The sequence below is a fragment of the Ostrinia furnacalis genome, unplaced genomic scaffold (genome assembly GCF_004193835.3).
Source record: "Ostrinia furnacalis isolate ACB-3 unplaced genomic scaffold, ASM419383v2 OfSCF4672, whole genome shotgun sequence".
Lineage (NCBI taxonomy): Eukaryota > Metazoa > Arthropoda > Insecta > Lepidoptera > Crambidae > Ostrinia > Ostrinia furnacalis.
The window spans coordinates 580,584-594,646 of NW_021134911.1; the positions used below are offsets into that span (position 1 = coordinate 580,584).

A 14,063-nucleotide genomic window follows, 5' to 3' on the forward strand; every position below is an offset into this window, starting at 1 on the left:
CGATCGAACTGGCAACGCGCTCATTCGTATTTCAAAACTGAAGTTCGATTGACATGACGCACAGCCAATTTGTGGATGTAAACAAATCTGTTGATGCTTTGTGAACTGTGAAAGTTGATAATAAGTGTAAGGATAGAAAGTGTTGTTGAATTAGTGCAAGATGACGTCACGCTCGAAGGAAAAGGTAGCAGCTGCCTTCCGGAAGTTGTTCCGGTCGCCGGAGAAACTAGAGAACGACGGGGCTGGACCGAGCGGGTCCCCGGCCAGGCGAGGCCTGCTGCGGCGACACAGGTAAATAACCATTTTTAACTTGTCTCTATAATATTACAGCTATTAAGATCACATAAAGATCTTCATTGATAACACAATACATAGCTTACACAGAACTTAGTTCGGAGCTTGCATGTCAGGTTAATTTTGAGGAGCATGATTTTGTAGCAATTTCAGAAGCTGAGTACCAACATGTATGTAGGTAACCGCGCAAAGTATGGTGTAAGGTGCTCATGTTGCAACACTCGGCGAAGTTTGGATAACATAACCGTGGCAACCGGTCGCGTAGTCAACAACACAAACATTTATCGAAGTTATTCCAATGTTTTTAATAACTTAATGGAATGTGAATAAGGCACGCATTGTTATTTTTGAACATCCTTAACTCCCACGGTCGTCAGCATCCGTTTTGTCTGACGAAATGTTTATAGAATTACTCATGAATAACTAAGAATAAAACAATTGCATACATGCACCTGAGAATCGTGGGAGAAATTCAATAATACTTTAACATCCGGCCTAAGTTCCAATTTTAAAAAATATTGTAAAACAAATCTTAAAACTAATATGGAATCCTGAAAGTTTCAGTACTGCACCGAGCCACCGATAGATAAATGATTTGAGTTATAAAATTAGTAGTTATCAGTACTCATTCTAAGGATAGAACATTTTAAATAACATTAGTAACTAGATCAACAAAGATAAAGTTCTGTTTGAACATGAAGTATTTATAGATTTTTTACTACTTATTCCAGACAGTTCAAGCGTATTGTTTTTATCAGCCGAAAAACAAACATACCAAGTAATTTAGGATCCTAATCTACACCCAAATATAGCGTGCTCAACACGTAATCAACCCAAACGAACAATTGAACCGAAGCTTGAACATAAATAGCAACCTAATTTATGAAAGCGGTAGTGGAACACAGTTTATTTTCAGATAATGTTTATTCTCAGAGGTATGAGGCTCTTGAAGTCAAGTGTGGGAAACAGCATTGAAACATTCCCAAAATTCGAGGAAGTCCGTGTACAAAGGAGACACAAAGAAGCATTTACTCAGCTAGTATTCTCGAAATTACAAAACAAAAACAATGCATTTTCATTTACACGGAAACTAACCAGATGATATCGAACCAAGTGGGTAGGTATATCGAATACAAAATAATAAACATAACGGAATTGCTGATTCAGATCAAGGTTCATTTAAGTCGAAACATGTACACCTGCACGTAACCACGATGTTTTATTTGCACCATTTGAGGTCAACGCTAAATTAAGCGCCTAACCGCTTGTATACGTCTTGCACGGAGGTGCACTCTACATGCCCGAAATCCGAATGACCAAATGTGAACAAATATAGCTTCTCTCAGCACTATCGCTCACCTGCGACCTGACTGGTGGGGCAAGTTATATTTGGGACGTGTAAAAGTGCCCTGAAAAGATTATGAATGATGGGTTACCAAAAATAATCCTCATGTCTTTACATTTTCCTTCTTCGTGCATCTCTATGATAACTACTTGAGGAATAGGGAGGTTTTCTCCAAAATTTACTGGAGGCAAATATTTGATACAATATCTCCAATGAATACAATCTAGAGATAGGTACACTCGTACTTAAATTGATGAATACGCACAGTAGATATACATACGTAGATACATTGTCTCGTCCGTCATATGTTGGTATTGAGTCTGCGCATTGTAAGCCCCACACGATGCTGACACGTTGTTTTATTATTACATACGAGATCTGCAAAATATTTTTGTTGTAATGTTTGAGATCAATCACTACGTCGTGCTCTAATTGTGCGATTTCTTTTTTACGTTTAACGTTGTATTTGGGTTGAGATGTAGGAAATAGAAGATGAAACAAACACATTTGTTCCATAAAAAGTCCACTCGTTTGTATTGTCCGTGTCTTAATTGCGTTGTTTTATCGACGTAAATCTACTTAAAATGCACACTTAATTTTTACGATGCTCATTTCAAATTCATATCAATCAATGTTTCAATTCATATCATGTTTCTATTCAAAATCAATGACTTACAACACAGGCACTTGAATACCATTTAATGTTACATCACCAGTCGAGTTACAGTGAATCATAGGTTAATAGGCCCATAACGGGTTGAGTATCGGATCCTCATTGCAGTACGATGAAACTCGACAAACGATCCATTACGGTTGATTCAAGGAAGAGCGAACCCGAGACTGCGTCATTTGTGTTGTGTGGTTGCTGCATCAACTCGAGACAAAGACATTGTTTACTCGCACGATCGTGGCAGCGCGGGCGCAACACGCCGCACAATATGCGACGCTGCGTGCCATAATAGCACAACGCGCAACAACAAAACAATAATGCCCGTCGAGACTAACTAGCTCTAAGGACTTTTCAATTGATACACAGCTAAATAAAATGCTTAAAACTCCAACGCTAACAAATGCTACGATGAATACTTATTTTACGCACTGCCCATGCCCAAATATGTTTATGTATTCAAACCAAAGCTAAGGTTGCGTTTGCAATAATTTTTTGCGTAAAAAAACTATCTTTTCAAATGTCCAGTATGAAACTCTACACAAATCCATTCAGCCGGATGCCCATCAACCATCGTGACCGCAAAATTAATTGGTTTTAAGACAAAAATATACATCTCAACAAAGTAATAAATTATGTTACTAACACGGATTGCAATTAGCGCCTACAATCCACGATTACCTATCACATTTTTAATAATTTTATTTCCTTGTTAATTAATGATAATTTTACTGACGACCAGTTTTTATAACACTTAATTAGGTAGAGTAACACGGATACTACCAATTAATTGTTTTCTAATTAGAGAAAAGTTAAGAAAAGTACAAACTGCACCAAAAACGAAGTGCAAATAAACTTATCCACTCTGATGAGAAAAATAAGAGTGTGCAATAAGCTAGAGCTTTTAGCTCTACGGAGTAGGCACTAAGTTGAAAGTTTGAATCACCAAACAAAATATTTTCCGTAATGAGTGCGAGATTACACAATAATTAACAATTTTTTTTCCGTAATGAGTGCGAGATTACACAAATATTATTTGTAGCTGTTTGTGTTATGAATTTAAGAATGTGTATGTAGGTAATATATGATCCGTGTCGGTCTCTTCGCTTTAACCTTACAACAATTTTTCCGCATACTCTCGATACAACGAATAAGTATGGAATTATCTCTAGAATTTAATTTTCGAAAACAGATCTGAAGAGTTTGATAGTGACCCACCTAAATCAAGATCCAACAGTTATCCAATAGTTATAATTTAACGCTTGGTCACTTTCCATTAACGTTGATATCGCTGTGATCAGTAGAGCCCAAGCTAAATAAATAAATCTTAACAGAACTTTTGCATAAAATGTTAAATCGAAGTTTATAGTTAGAACGAATAGACAAACTAGGCAGGTTCAAATGTAGAAAATGTCTATGAAAACTTTAGATTGCTTCCAACGCCGACTGGTTTTCCGGAACTTGTTACATGAACCAAGCACTTAGCAGCTCTGAGCTTGAGACCACTTGAATTACTTTCACTTCTATTTCTGTCGCATCCTTAGCGCACATTAGATAAGAATAATTAATTGGCTAGGAAAACACAAAATGTTCCTAGTTAATTGTTAATTTCATAACTTATACCCATGCCTAATTGAAAAATTATTCTAGAACTTATAGAAATAAAGAATATGATTTATCTATACGCACGCGGGCGCGATGATGTACGATTCCAATTTTACTCTATATTAATAAAATAATAATTAATTAAATAGCACAATAAATCTTGAAACAATTCTTCTTTTCATATTCTATTACAGGCTACGCAATTCAATAATTGTTTATTTACACGGATACGGAAAAACACAACTCGTTTTTCACGCATCTAACGCTTCGTTGGTTAAGCATGTCATTAACACCCCAATTAAGGTCTAAATCATTATCCAACCTTAACATTGAACACGCTTAGCCGAACTTATGTTAGTTATTATATTATCTAAAATACGTGATGCATTTAAGATTGTAAAATTAAAAAATATTACTTTCACACATCCGAGATGACATAGATTGATTTAAAAATCTGATCAGAAATTATTACCTTCTAATTCCAGAACACCTTTTAATGAGTTTATCATAAAGCGATAGGTTTATCATAAAGCGATAGCTGACCTTTACGGTGAAAACTGAAAATGTAGAGTCATTAGAATTCTTTGAGTAAATATTCTAAGATAAAATACCTAACTGGTTCTAATAAGTATTGTTCGCATTTAGTTCCGTTTACATTTTATATTTCTTTAATAAGTAGTTATAAAAATAATTGTATCATTTGCGAACAATACAAATCGAAGTTTTCGTCGCTGAAAGTAGTGTTTCAACGAACATCTGAAATATAAAATAATCTCATCTTATTACTAAATCGGAAAAGAACAGTATTTCAAATGAGATTTGAGAAATTAATTAATCACAATTACCTACATACTTTTACGAGGCACCTGCTGAAAATCTGTTACCAACCATATTTTTCATCTAGCTGTCTATTCTAGTTCTAGAATCTGTAGCTCTTAATTTTTTAAACCTTGATTGTGTATCTTCAGTCAACAAACAACACATCAGACTGTATACTTTTATAGTGAAAAAAGCACCTTATTACATCTCTATAATATGCAACAGTGTTAAACATACATTAGTTAGACACTGTAAAGAAGTAAACGTAAGGTTTTCATTTCGAAGAAGGCTTCGGTAGAGCAGGCTAGGAAGCTACCATTTGGCATGAGTTGCCACTGCATCATGCTGTATAGTACTGGAAGCTGTTTACGTAATCTGTGCATAAATCTCCTGCAAGTCAACGACCAGCCGCGGGCGCGTTCCACCCGTTGGACGCAATCCAAGCCCAAGGTTGTGATAAGACTATTTACGACAGGTTTTCTTGCGAGCATATTAATCTAGCTGATATCACGCCGCAACACTTCAGCCTACTAGATACTAGGTACCTAATTAGCTAAACTGCCTAACGATAGGTTACCTGTTGAGTATGGAATGTAAAATTAAAAAGTTTTCTAAATGTCACTTGAAATATTCCTTAAATTAGCTACTTATCCCAACTATCACAAATATATTCTTCTCAGCACGGAAAATCTTGTGCTGAAGTGAACTTCTCCCGAAGCAGTGGAATACTGGGGCGTGTAAAAGACCTTTGTAATAGCCTACTTGCAAAATAAATTAATTTAAATTGAAAGATAAATTATGTAGGTTTTTTCAACGCAAAAGTGCACGCGATCAAACACTGTCATCAAAACATAGAACCTACCTAAACACAATTCGATTTTTATTAATCATCAAATTTTACGTTACAGCGTTGTATGCGTTTTAATTGGGTCATAACTAGTTAATAAAACAATGAAATTGGATTGCACCATAAATGTTGGAAAGTTAAAAACGATAACATACAATCTAGTTCATTCAATCTTCCTAACTCTACCTACATATTATTATTTTGCAAATACTGACACAAAAGTAGGTAGTTAATTACTTGCAAATGCTTGAAATTTTTGACATATACTACATAATTCATACTTTATGTAAGAATTCGGAATTTTATTGAAACTCATTATGACAATCCTTCACGAAAGAAAGTGTTTAACTAAACTTGCAAAATAAAAAGCGTTATCCACTTAGGCAAAGAGGTTTGAGCATATATATGCGTGCTGCTAATTTAACTGAAACATGGATAAAATAAAAAGATATTATCATCGATCCGATCCCAAGGTCCTGTAGCGGTTCGATACTGTGTCGCCGGGTTCAATTGCGACTCTATTTCCTGAGCAACACGACACCAGCGTCGGACTGGCCATACAGTCGGGGTGGCATTTGCCAGCCGGGCCCCAGCCTGCGCGGGCCCCCACGGCCTGGGTTGCGGGGCATGCGGCAACCGTAGCACAGGGGGCCCGCGCAGCGTGGCCCCTGTGCTACGGTTGCCCGCGTCATGTCTCGGAAACTATGCGTCGTACAAAAAAATTGTACAGTCATAATTTGTAGAAAATTGCTTTGCCTACAAATACATATGTTNACACGTAATGTGTAAACTTTTCTCTAGAATTGCTGACAAAATTTCGCTTGGGTATAAAATAATCCCAGTGTCTTCGCTGACTAATAGAACGACACTATTGGGATTATCTAGGGATTAAATGCTGGCAATCTTTTAATCTTTTAATGTGGCAAAAGTACCTAATCAGAAGGAAACCATACATTTAAAGTAACGACTTCACGATTAATTCATAAACCTGTAATAGCTTAGATTCATAGTACCTACCTAAGTAGTTATGTTTCTAAGTATCTATTCAAATTAGGTCAAACGACGTAAATACAATACGATAGTTCGCATCGTTGGAGGAGAACCTACTCGTACGTCTTGCTAAAACATAAAGGGCTTTAATAGCTATTCTCATATTCATGGTGCGTTAAGACGACGTGATTAAGGCCGCTCGCTTGTTCGAATCGTAAACGCGTACAATACAAATTATACATAAACCGCCTACGAAATGAAGATAACGATCTAACTCTCAGCCTCTTTGCAAAACCCTACCTTTACTTATTTTTTAGACATTAAATAATTGCTTTAACGCACGTACTTATGTAACCTACATAATAAAACGTACGCAACATCAAACTCTACATAAAATAATACGAAAAAAATTCATAAAATTAACGAATGCCTGTAAAAAAAAACCAAATTTTCAGATAGTAAGTTTCAATACCGACTTGTTTTGTTTCTATTTTACTTACGAGTATATTGGAAACTTAGCATATCGATCATTATTTTGTAATTGATATTACCTATTAAGTACCTAATTAACATAAATTGGTTACTTGTCTACAGGCACACGTATTATATTAGATTTTCCCGAAATTCCAGACAAATCAATTCGAACTACCTAATTATTTAGGTGCTAATCAACTTACTAATTTAGCACGAATAAATCATTGAGTAGGTAACTTTCTACCTACAGGAATCATTTACCTAACTACTTAATTCCTTAGACATTTTCCGCGCCACTTTTTTTGGCCTAAAATAGAATTTCTACTTACATAAAAGCTCTTAATAAGGTAACGAGTGGGCGATGGTTTGTTGTTTAACTAACTCGGTAAGCATTAGTGTTCTGTAATTGAACAAAGCGCCATGTGGGTCACGCCGAAAGTGGCTCGGCCCTTGTGAATATTTCGACATTCGGCAAAGTGCCGCATTAACTAAGGCTGCCTTAGTGGGAAAACTGTCACCCTTATTTGTCCAGACCCGAACACTTGTGGCAAATGGCATAAAGGAAATTTAACTAAAGTAGGTCAACGGTCCTTTGTATTAACTTAAATCCGTCTTTTTGTTGTAAGTAGTATAAAATCGTTTCATTGTAAGTACCTACTAGGTACTCGTAAGTCAATAAATGCTCTACCTATCCATCTTAGTTGATGTGTTTTCAATTTAATTTTAGGTAATAACGTCTTACACAAAGTGACTAGTTATTTTCGCAATAAATTCAAGACTAGGTAGTACCTAGTAGGTACTATACTATCCTTTTCTCAAACTACTCTTTAAACTCCCTTCAAAGTCCCATAACAACTTATAAATGTGCTGAAAACGTTCTGTAATCCTGAAATCACATTCCTGCATAGATTGGTTAGATGCATTCTACAGCCTTGGCCAAAAGTATTGAGCACCCCCTAAATACTGCTTATACATGATAACTATAAAAGATACTCAAAGATATTTGATAAAAACCTTTCTTTGACAGGTTTTGAAACATAAACTCACGGCACAACGTGCAATAAAACACGTTTCGAGATGTTTAGCTATGATATTGTAGTATTGTTAGTCTTTGAAAAATCATAAAAAAACTTCTTCTGACCTCGCTGCTGAGTTATCAGCTGAAATTAATACGCCAATTTCTGCAAGAACAACTCGCAGAAGACTCCAAGAAGCTGGGCTTAAGGGCTGTACAGCCAGAAAGAAGCCATGGCTCTCAGTAAAGACCAAAACAGCTCGTTACGAGTAGGCTTTAAAATACCAAACTTTTACCGAGTAAGATTGGAAAAATATTGTGTGGTCAGATGAATCAAACTTTGAGGTAAGTTAGCCAATATCATGTANAGCAGACGGGGGCGCCTTCCGTCGTGGGGCCCTGGGCACGTGCCCAAAGTGCCCAGTGGGAAAGAGGGCCCTGTGTAAACATATTTGTAGGCAAAACAATTTGCTACAAATTATGACATAGCGATTTTTTGTAAGACGCTTAAAAAAGTGTTTTCACCCCTTTTTTCAAGATGGCGGTTGGGGGACAAGGGTGGCGACCCCAAAAACTTGAGGATAAGCTTCTATTGACCACATTGACCCACACATGTCCCAAAAATAAAATTTCGTTCTCTAATAAATGCAATACTCGGAAAATGATGGGAATTTTATTTTGCTTTTTTTATGTAAATTATTACAGTGTTTAATTCTCACAATTTCATTCACGCAAGTGACTTGTGAGAGACGATTTTCAGCATTAAAACGCATAAAACGAGACTTCGTTCTCTACCTCTACTTAATCTGTGTTCTCTACTGGGGCAAGAACTGTTAGATTCGTTAATTATACAGTGTGAGTCACGATAAAGTGTACATATGAAATTAGGTGAAACTAGACCTATTTTTATCGACAAAAAAGAGGTCAAATTTTTTTTGAGATTTTTATTTAATTTTTTATATATTTTTTTTTCTTAAAATTACTTATTGTAAAGAAAACGTAATAACTTTTAAACTAAGAGGTATATCCTGATAAAATAAAAACAGTAATAATGCTAAATAACAGACTATAGATACTAAAAAAATACTAAGAAAATGCCAACAAATAATAAAAATTGATACTTTTTGAAAAAATCTGCTTATAAATTCGTGTTTTTTTGGTTTTCTCCAAAAAATGCCCGTATAACAGGTGGTTTTTATTGCTTTATATTATTCTCTATCGTATTACCTTTGTAAAACCAAAAATCGCATGTCTCTATCCCTATCACAACATTTTCTATGATAGTTTGAACAAAGGCCTACCACAACATTATTCTCCGCTACAGGTAGGGACAATTTTAATTTTAACTAAAACGCTTATTTTACTTCGAAATCTTTTGTTTTTATTTGAAATCTAACTTGTCTTTATCAAAATTACAAATCTAGAGCACACTGGTCTTTGACGTATTATTTTTTCGAGTGAATGACGTTTGATTTCAATTAATTTCAATATTTTAATGTCGGGAAATAAGTGATTGGATTATTATTTTACCTGTGAAATGTGATTCCTTAATTTTTGTTTGTTCGAACAGAACGGTTTTTACACAATTTCATCACACAAGACATGTCGTATTCGTGTTGTTTTTTCGCTGCTTAAATATGTCAACTGTGTGAAGTTTGCTCTCGAAGTGGTGTAACAGGGTGTGAATGTGTGCGTGCCGGCCTGTACGTACAGGCAAGCTGGTGTATCCTAATGTCACAGTATTTTGTTGATGAGACTCCGTCCGACTTTTTTTATAGGTCCATGGTCCAGACCCGAACACTTGTGGCAAATGGCATAAAGGAAATTTAACTAAAGTAGGTCAACGGTCCTTTGTATTAACTTAAATCCGTCTTTTTGTTGTAAGTACTTAGTATAAAATCGTTTCATTATAGGTAAGTACTTGGTACTCGTAAATCAATAAATGCTCTACCATCCATCTTATTTGTATTTTTTTATCTTAGCTTTTTTAGGTAATAACGTCTTACACAAAATGAATACATAGCTACTTTCGCAGTAAATTCAAGACTAGGTAGGTAGGTACTATACTATCCTTTTCTCAAACTACTTCGAAGTCCCAGAACAACTTAAAAATGTGCTAAACACGTCCTGCAATTCGGAAATCACATTCCTGCATAGATACTAATGCCTGCTGTACCTATTACATATCAGAAATGCTGCTATGCTAATGCTTCTACATTTGGTTAACTTTGTTCTATATTTATCCTGACCTTCTTCGTGCTATTTTCCAGAGACGGCGTCAGCCCAGCAGAAGCAGCAGCGAGCCTCCCCGCCAGCCCGGGCGCGACGGGCGGCAAGAAGAAGGCGGCGGGCGCCAACGAGGTGCGCGAGCGCGCCGCCGCCGTGCGCACGCGCCGCCTCATGAAGGAGCTCAAGGAGATCCAGCGGTTGCAGGACAGCCGGCCTGAACCTATATTCACAGTGAGTTCAAATTGAAAACTAAAGAAGCCACACTGGATGCAGTCTGCATGCGGTAAGGCTTTACTTTGACCTGACCGCATCCAGTGTGACAAATCCTCTGCTGCGTTTACACTGCGCGGAAATTAGCCAAGTCAAGTTAAAAAAACAGTGGGGTGGGTGAAAAATGAATGAATTTCATCCCCACTCATCTGTTTTTTTGACTTGACTCGGCTAATTTCCGCATAGTGTAAAAGCAGCACTTGAATGAACTCCCGTCTCCTGTGCATCTTAGGTTAGGCCTGCAATGCAGTGAGCTTACTGTGGTTTCTCACTAATTCTCCCTCTGGTCCTGCCTAACAGCTCTACCTTCCTGTGTGTGCACGCACCTACTCTACGTTAAGTCTAGCGGTAGTTACAGGTCTCTCACTCTATGCAGTCTAGCTGCACAGAATGAATAAAAAGTGTAGGTATAAGTAACTAGCGCAACTCGTGCTTACAAATAAGTGCAACTCATTTTCATTAGGTTCATTCTGTAGGTTAATTCATGATGACGTCACATATTATAAATAATGCTTTTATATTTCTTTTTACGTTACCACTGACGGACTTCACTAACACGCATAGTTATTTAACCGACAAATGACGTTTAATTTACAGGTGGAACTAGTAAACGACAACCTCTTCGAGTGGCACGTGCGCTTGCACCAGATCGACCCCGAGAGCGAGCTGGCCGGCGACCTGCGCGAGCTGCACATCCCGCATATCCTGCTGCACCTCATATTCCCGGAGAACTTCCCCTTCGCGCCGCCCTTCATGCGGGTCATCGAGCCCAGGATAGAGAAGGGCTTTGTCATGGAAGGTACGATGCACTTTTGTTTCTACTTTTTTTTATTTTCTGGCTTCATGCTTTTTGTAAAGTGCCAGGACTGCCAGAGTCAAGTTTTTTTTTTATTTTAATTTTATGGCGTGCGATTTGGACGTTTTTAGCCAGTGTCGAGTGAGATTAAACTTCGATCATGCACTTTCGTGTAACAATAGAGGTCGATTAACTCGTCTCAAAAGACTTTTCAAAGTCTAGTCTGCCGCAAAAAGAAAACGCAGCACTGTAAAGTTGAATAGACAACGTTTCGGTTTCGTGGTGTCCATTGTTAGATGCTAGAGCTTGGGAATCGGTTTATCTTTTGTTTGTAAGTGCATTAATGTTATCTTTACGAGGAAATAGCCGGATGTGTTTGTTCATTGACTTATCTCAAAATTCCTTGCCTACCTAATTAATATGTTTAATATTTGCCTATTAGTTTGACTTCATAATAATAGCAACAGCATAAGTAGCGTAATTTTAACTGGAGATTTATATTGGAGAAAAACACATTATCAAATATTTCTTTCATAACAGGAGGAGCAATCTGTATGGAACTGCTAACACCGCGAGGCTGGGCGTCCGCGTACACGGTAGAAGCAGTGGTGATGCAGTTCGCAGCGTCCGTTGTCAAGGGCCAGGGACGGGTTGCGCGGGCGCCGCCGCGGCCATCGCGCGAGTTCTCGCGGCGGCGCGCCGAGGAAGCCTTCCGGTCGCTCGTCAAAACGCACGACAAATACGGCTGGGTCACGCCGGCGCTGTCGGATGGTTGAGTCAAAGGTGGGCACTTTTTGCGGGTAGTTTTCAAAAGTCCCTAGAACATCGAACTTCTTCGTGCTTCGAACTTAACGTACTTACTCTAGTTATAAAACCAGATTAAGAGTGCATCTCAAACTAACTTTCGAATAACTTGAAAAAATCGAAATGCCTAAGATGTGAATCAAACCCACCTTCCCTGGGAACTGCTCGGCTCTGAGCTACATGACATCTTGGGAAATATTATGTATTTCATTTTATTCCATCCACTAAATAAATAAGAAATTGGTTATGAAACTTTTAATAAGTTAGCATCTGATGTAACTGTATATTTTTCTTGACTGCTTCAGAACAGTCATGTTTTTTAGGTGTATGTAAATATTAAACTTTGTTACTTTCTTTTCAGTTCGACGTGTTCAACTGAAATGCAGTATGGATCTCTTTTAGTTTTATTTTAGTCGTAATTACTTACTAGTGCAAATTTTGATAAATAATGCTCCGCTCTGTGTAATTAGTTCAATATTACAATTCGCATAAATGGATGGTAATTAATTAAGAGTGATTATTTGAATTGATAACTTTTAAAATGTATTTGTTTGTAGTTTTCCGACTGTGAGTGGGATGTTGCAATTTAGTTGATAGAAACAAAAAAGTCTAACATGAGTAGGTCTGTATGCCAAGTTTCAAGTTTGAAGCAATAGCACCCCATGATAATAAGATTTGAATGTTCTAACGTACAAATATGTATTTATAAATATTTCTTATATGCAACCATACAATAGCATGTAATATTTTTACAATGATATCACAGTTAGGACTTATTTTGAATACTCCTTTGATCGATTGGCTTCGTGTACCCAACGTATTTTTCTATCGGACATTAAACCTGGGACAAACTTTTCATGACGCTACCCACTACGCCACTGAGCAATGTAGGTAGGTACTCTCATCTTACTTTTCTGAGAGCCTTGTTTAATCAAAGTTAAGGTGTAGGTGACAAGGATCTCCCCTTTGAATCTTCTTTACTAATCTTGGTAGGTATTTCAGATACGATGTTATCACTATATCAAGCGTGTGTGCCAAAAAAATTGTGTAATGCTCAGTTATTATTTTAATATTCACCATAAATAACTTATTGTAAATAGAAACATTAATTTCCGAAATACGCTCAATACCAACATCAATATTAATACTTAATGTGTCTTTAATGTATAAAGAAAAATTCCGCCAATTTTAAGAGAAAACAAATGCTCTTTTTTGATGTTAATGGTTTACTAAAGCTAATTTCAAAATAAATAAGTATGTAATTAAATGTATACTTACAAAAATATCGTATTTAGATACGACAATACAAATCTGTTTCTACGTGTATAAATAAAAATATTTTAAACTTTTTAAAATTGAAGCTCCATATTTTTTTGCAGATTGAAGCTTACGATTGAAAGTAAATGTTTCCGTCCCAAAGTCATTTAATCATTTTTGATATTATAGATAAATTTAGTAGTATTTTAAAGTTCAACCAAACAATTTACTGTAAAAGCAGATTGAAAATTCGTATTTTAAACTCCTTTTTTAATGAACCACCTGAATCATTCATACTTGATAACACATGCTATAAATTGCATGCTTTATTATCTGAATAATTAGTAGTAAAGTCAAATTATTACCTAACTACAGTGTGTTTCCATGAGTAGAAATCGCTCAAATTTGTGGATATTTTTCTTAAAATGTAAAATTAAAGGCTTGTGGTATTATAAAAGTGTAAAGTAAATATAACATTTTATGTATAGACTTACTTTAGGAAATGGATGTTGTTAATTTGTTTGGTGAACCAAAGATGTTTATTTTGTATAAGTAAAATTCATCCAGTGCAAGATATGAATTTATAAGTGGATTCTATGTACAACGTTATTATGGGTGTAATAAATAAATTACCTGCAATGATCTATGGTG

The 14,063-nt window shown here is 36.3% G+C and overlaps 1 protein-coding gene across 1 annotated transcript; it reads left to right on the forward strand.

The window, feature by feature from the left end:
- Positions 1 to 14,054, forward strand: LOC114359884 (ubiquitin-conjugating enzyme E2Q-like protein 1). Its single transcript, XM_028314414.1, has 5 exons — positions 1 to 291; positions 10,327 to 10,516; positions 11,153 to 11,354; positions 11,892 to 12,134; positions 12,517 to 14,054. Exons 1-4 carry the CDS (start codon positions 161 to 163, stop codon positions 12,125 to 12,127), a joined length of 759 nt encoding a protein of 252 aa, XP_028170215.1. The 5' UTR covers positions 1 to 160; the 3' UTR covers positions 12,128 to 12,134; positions 12,517 to 14,054.
- The last annotated feature ends 9 nt before the right edge of the window (positions 14,055 to 14,063 follow it).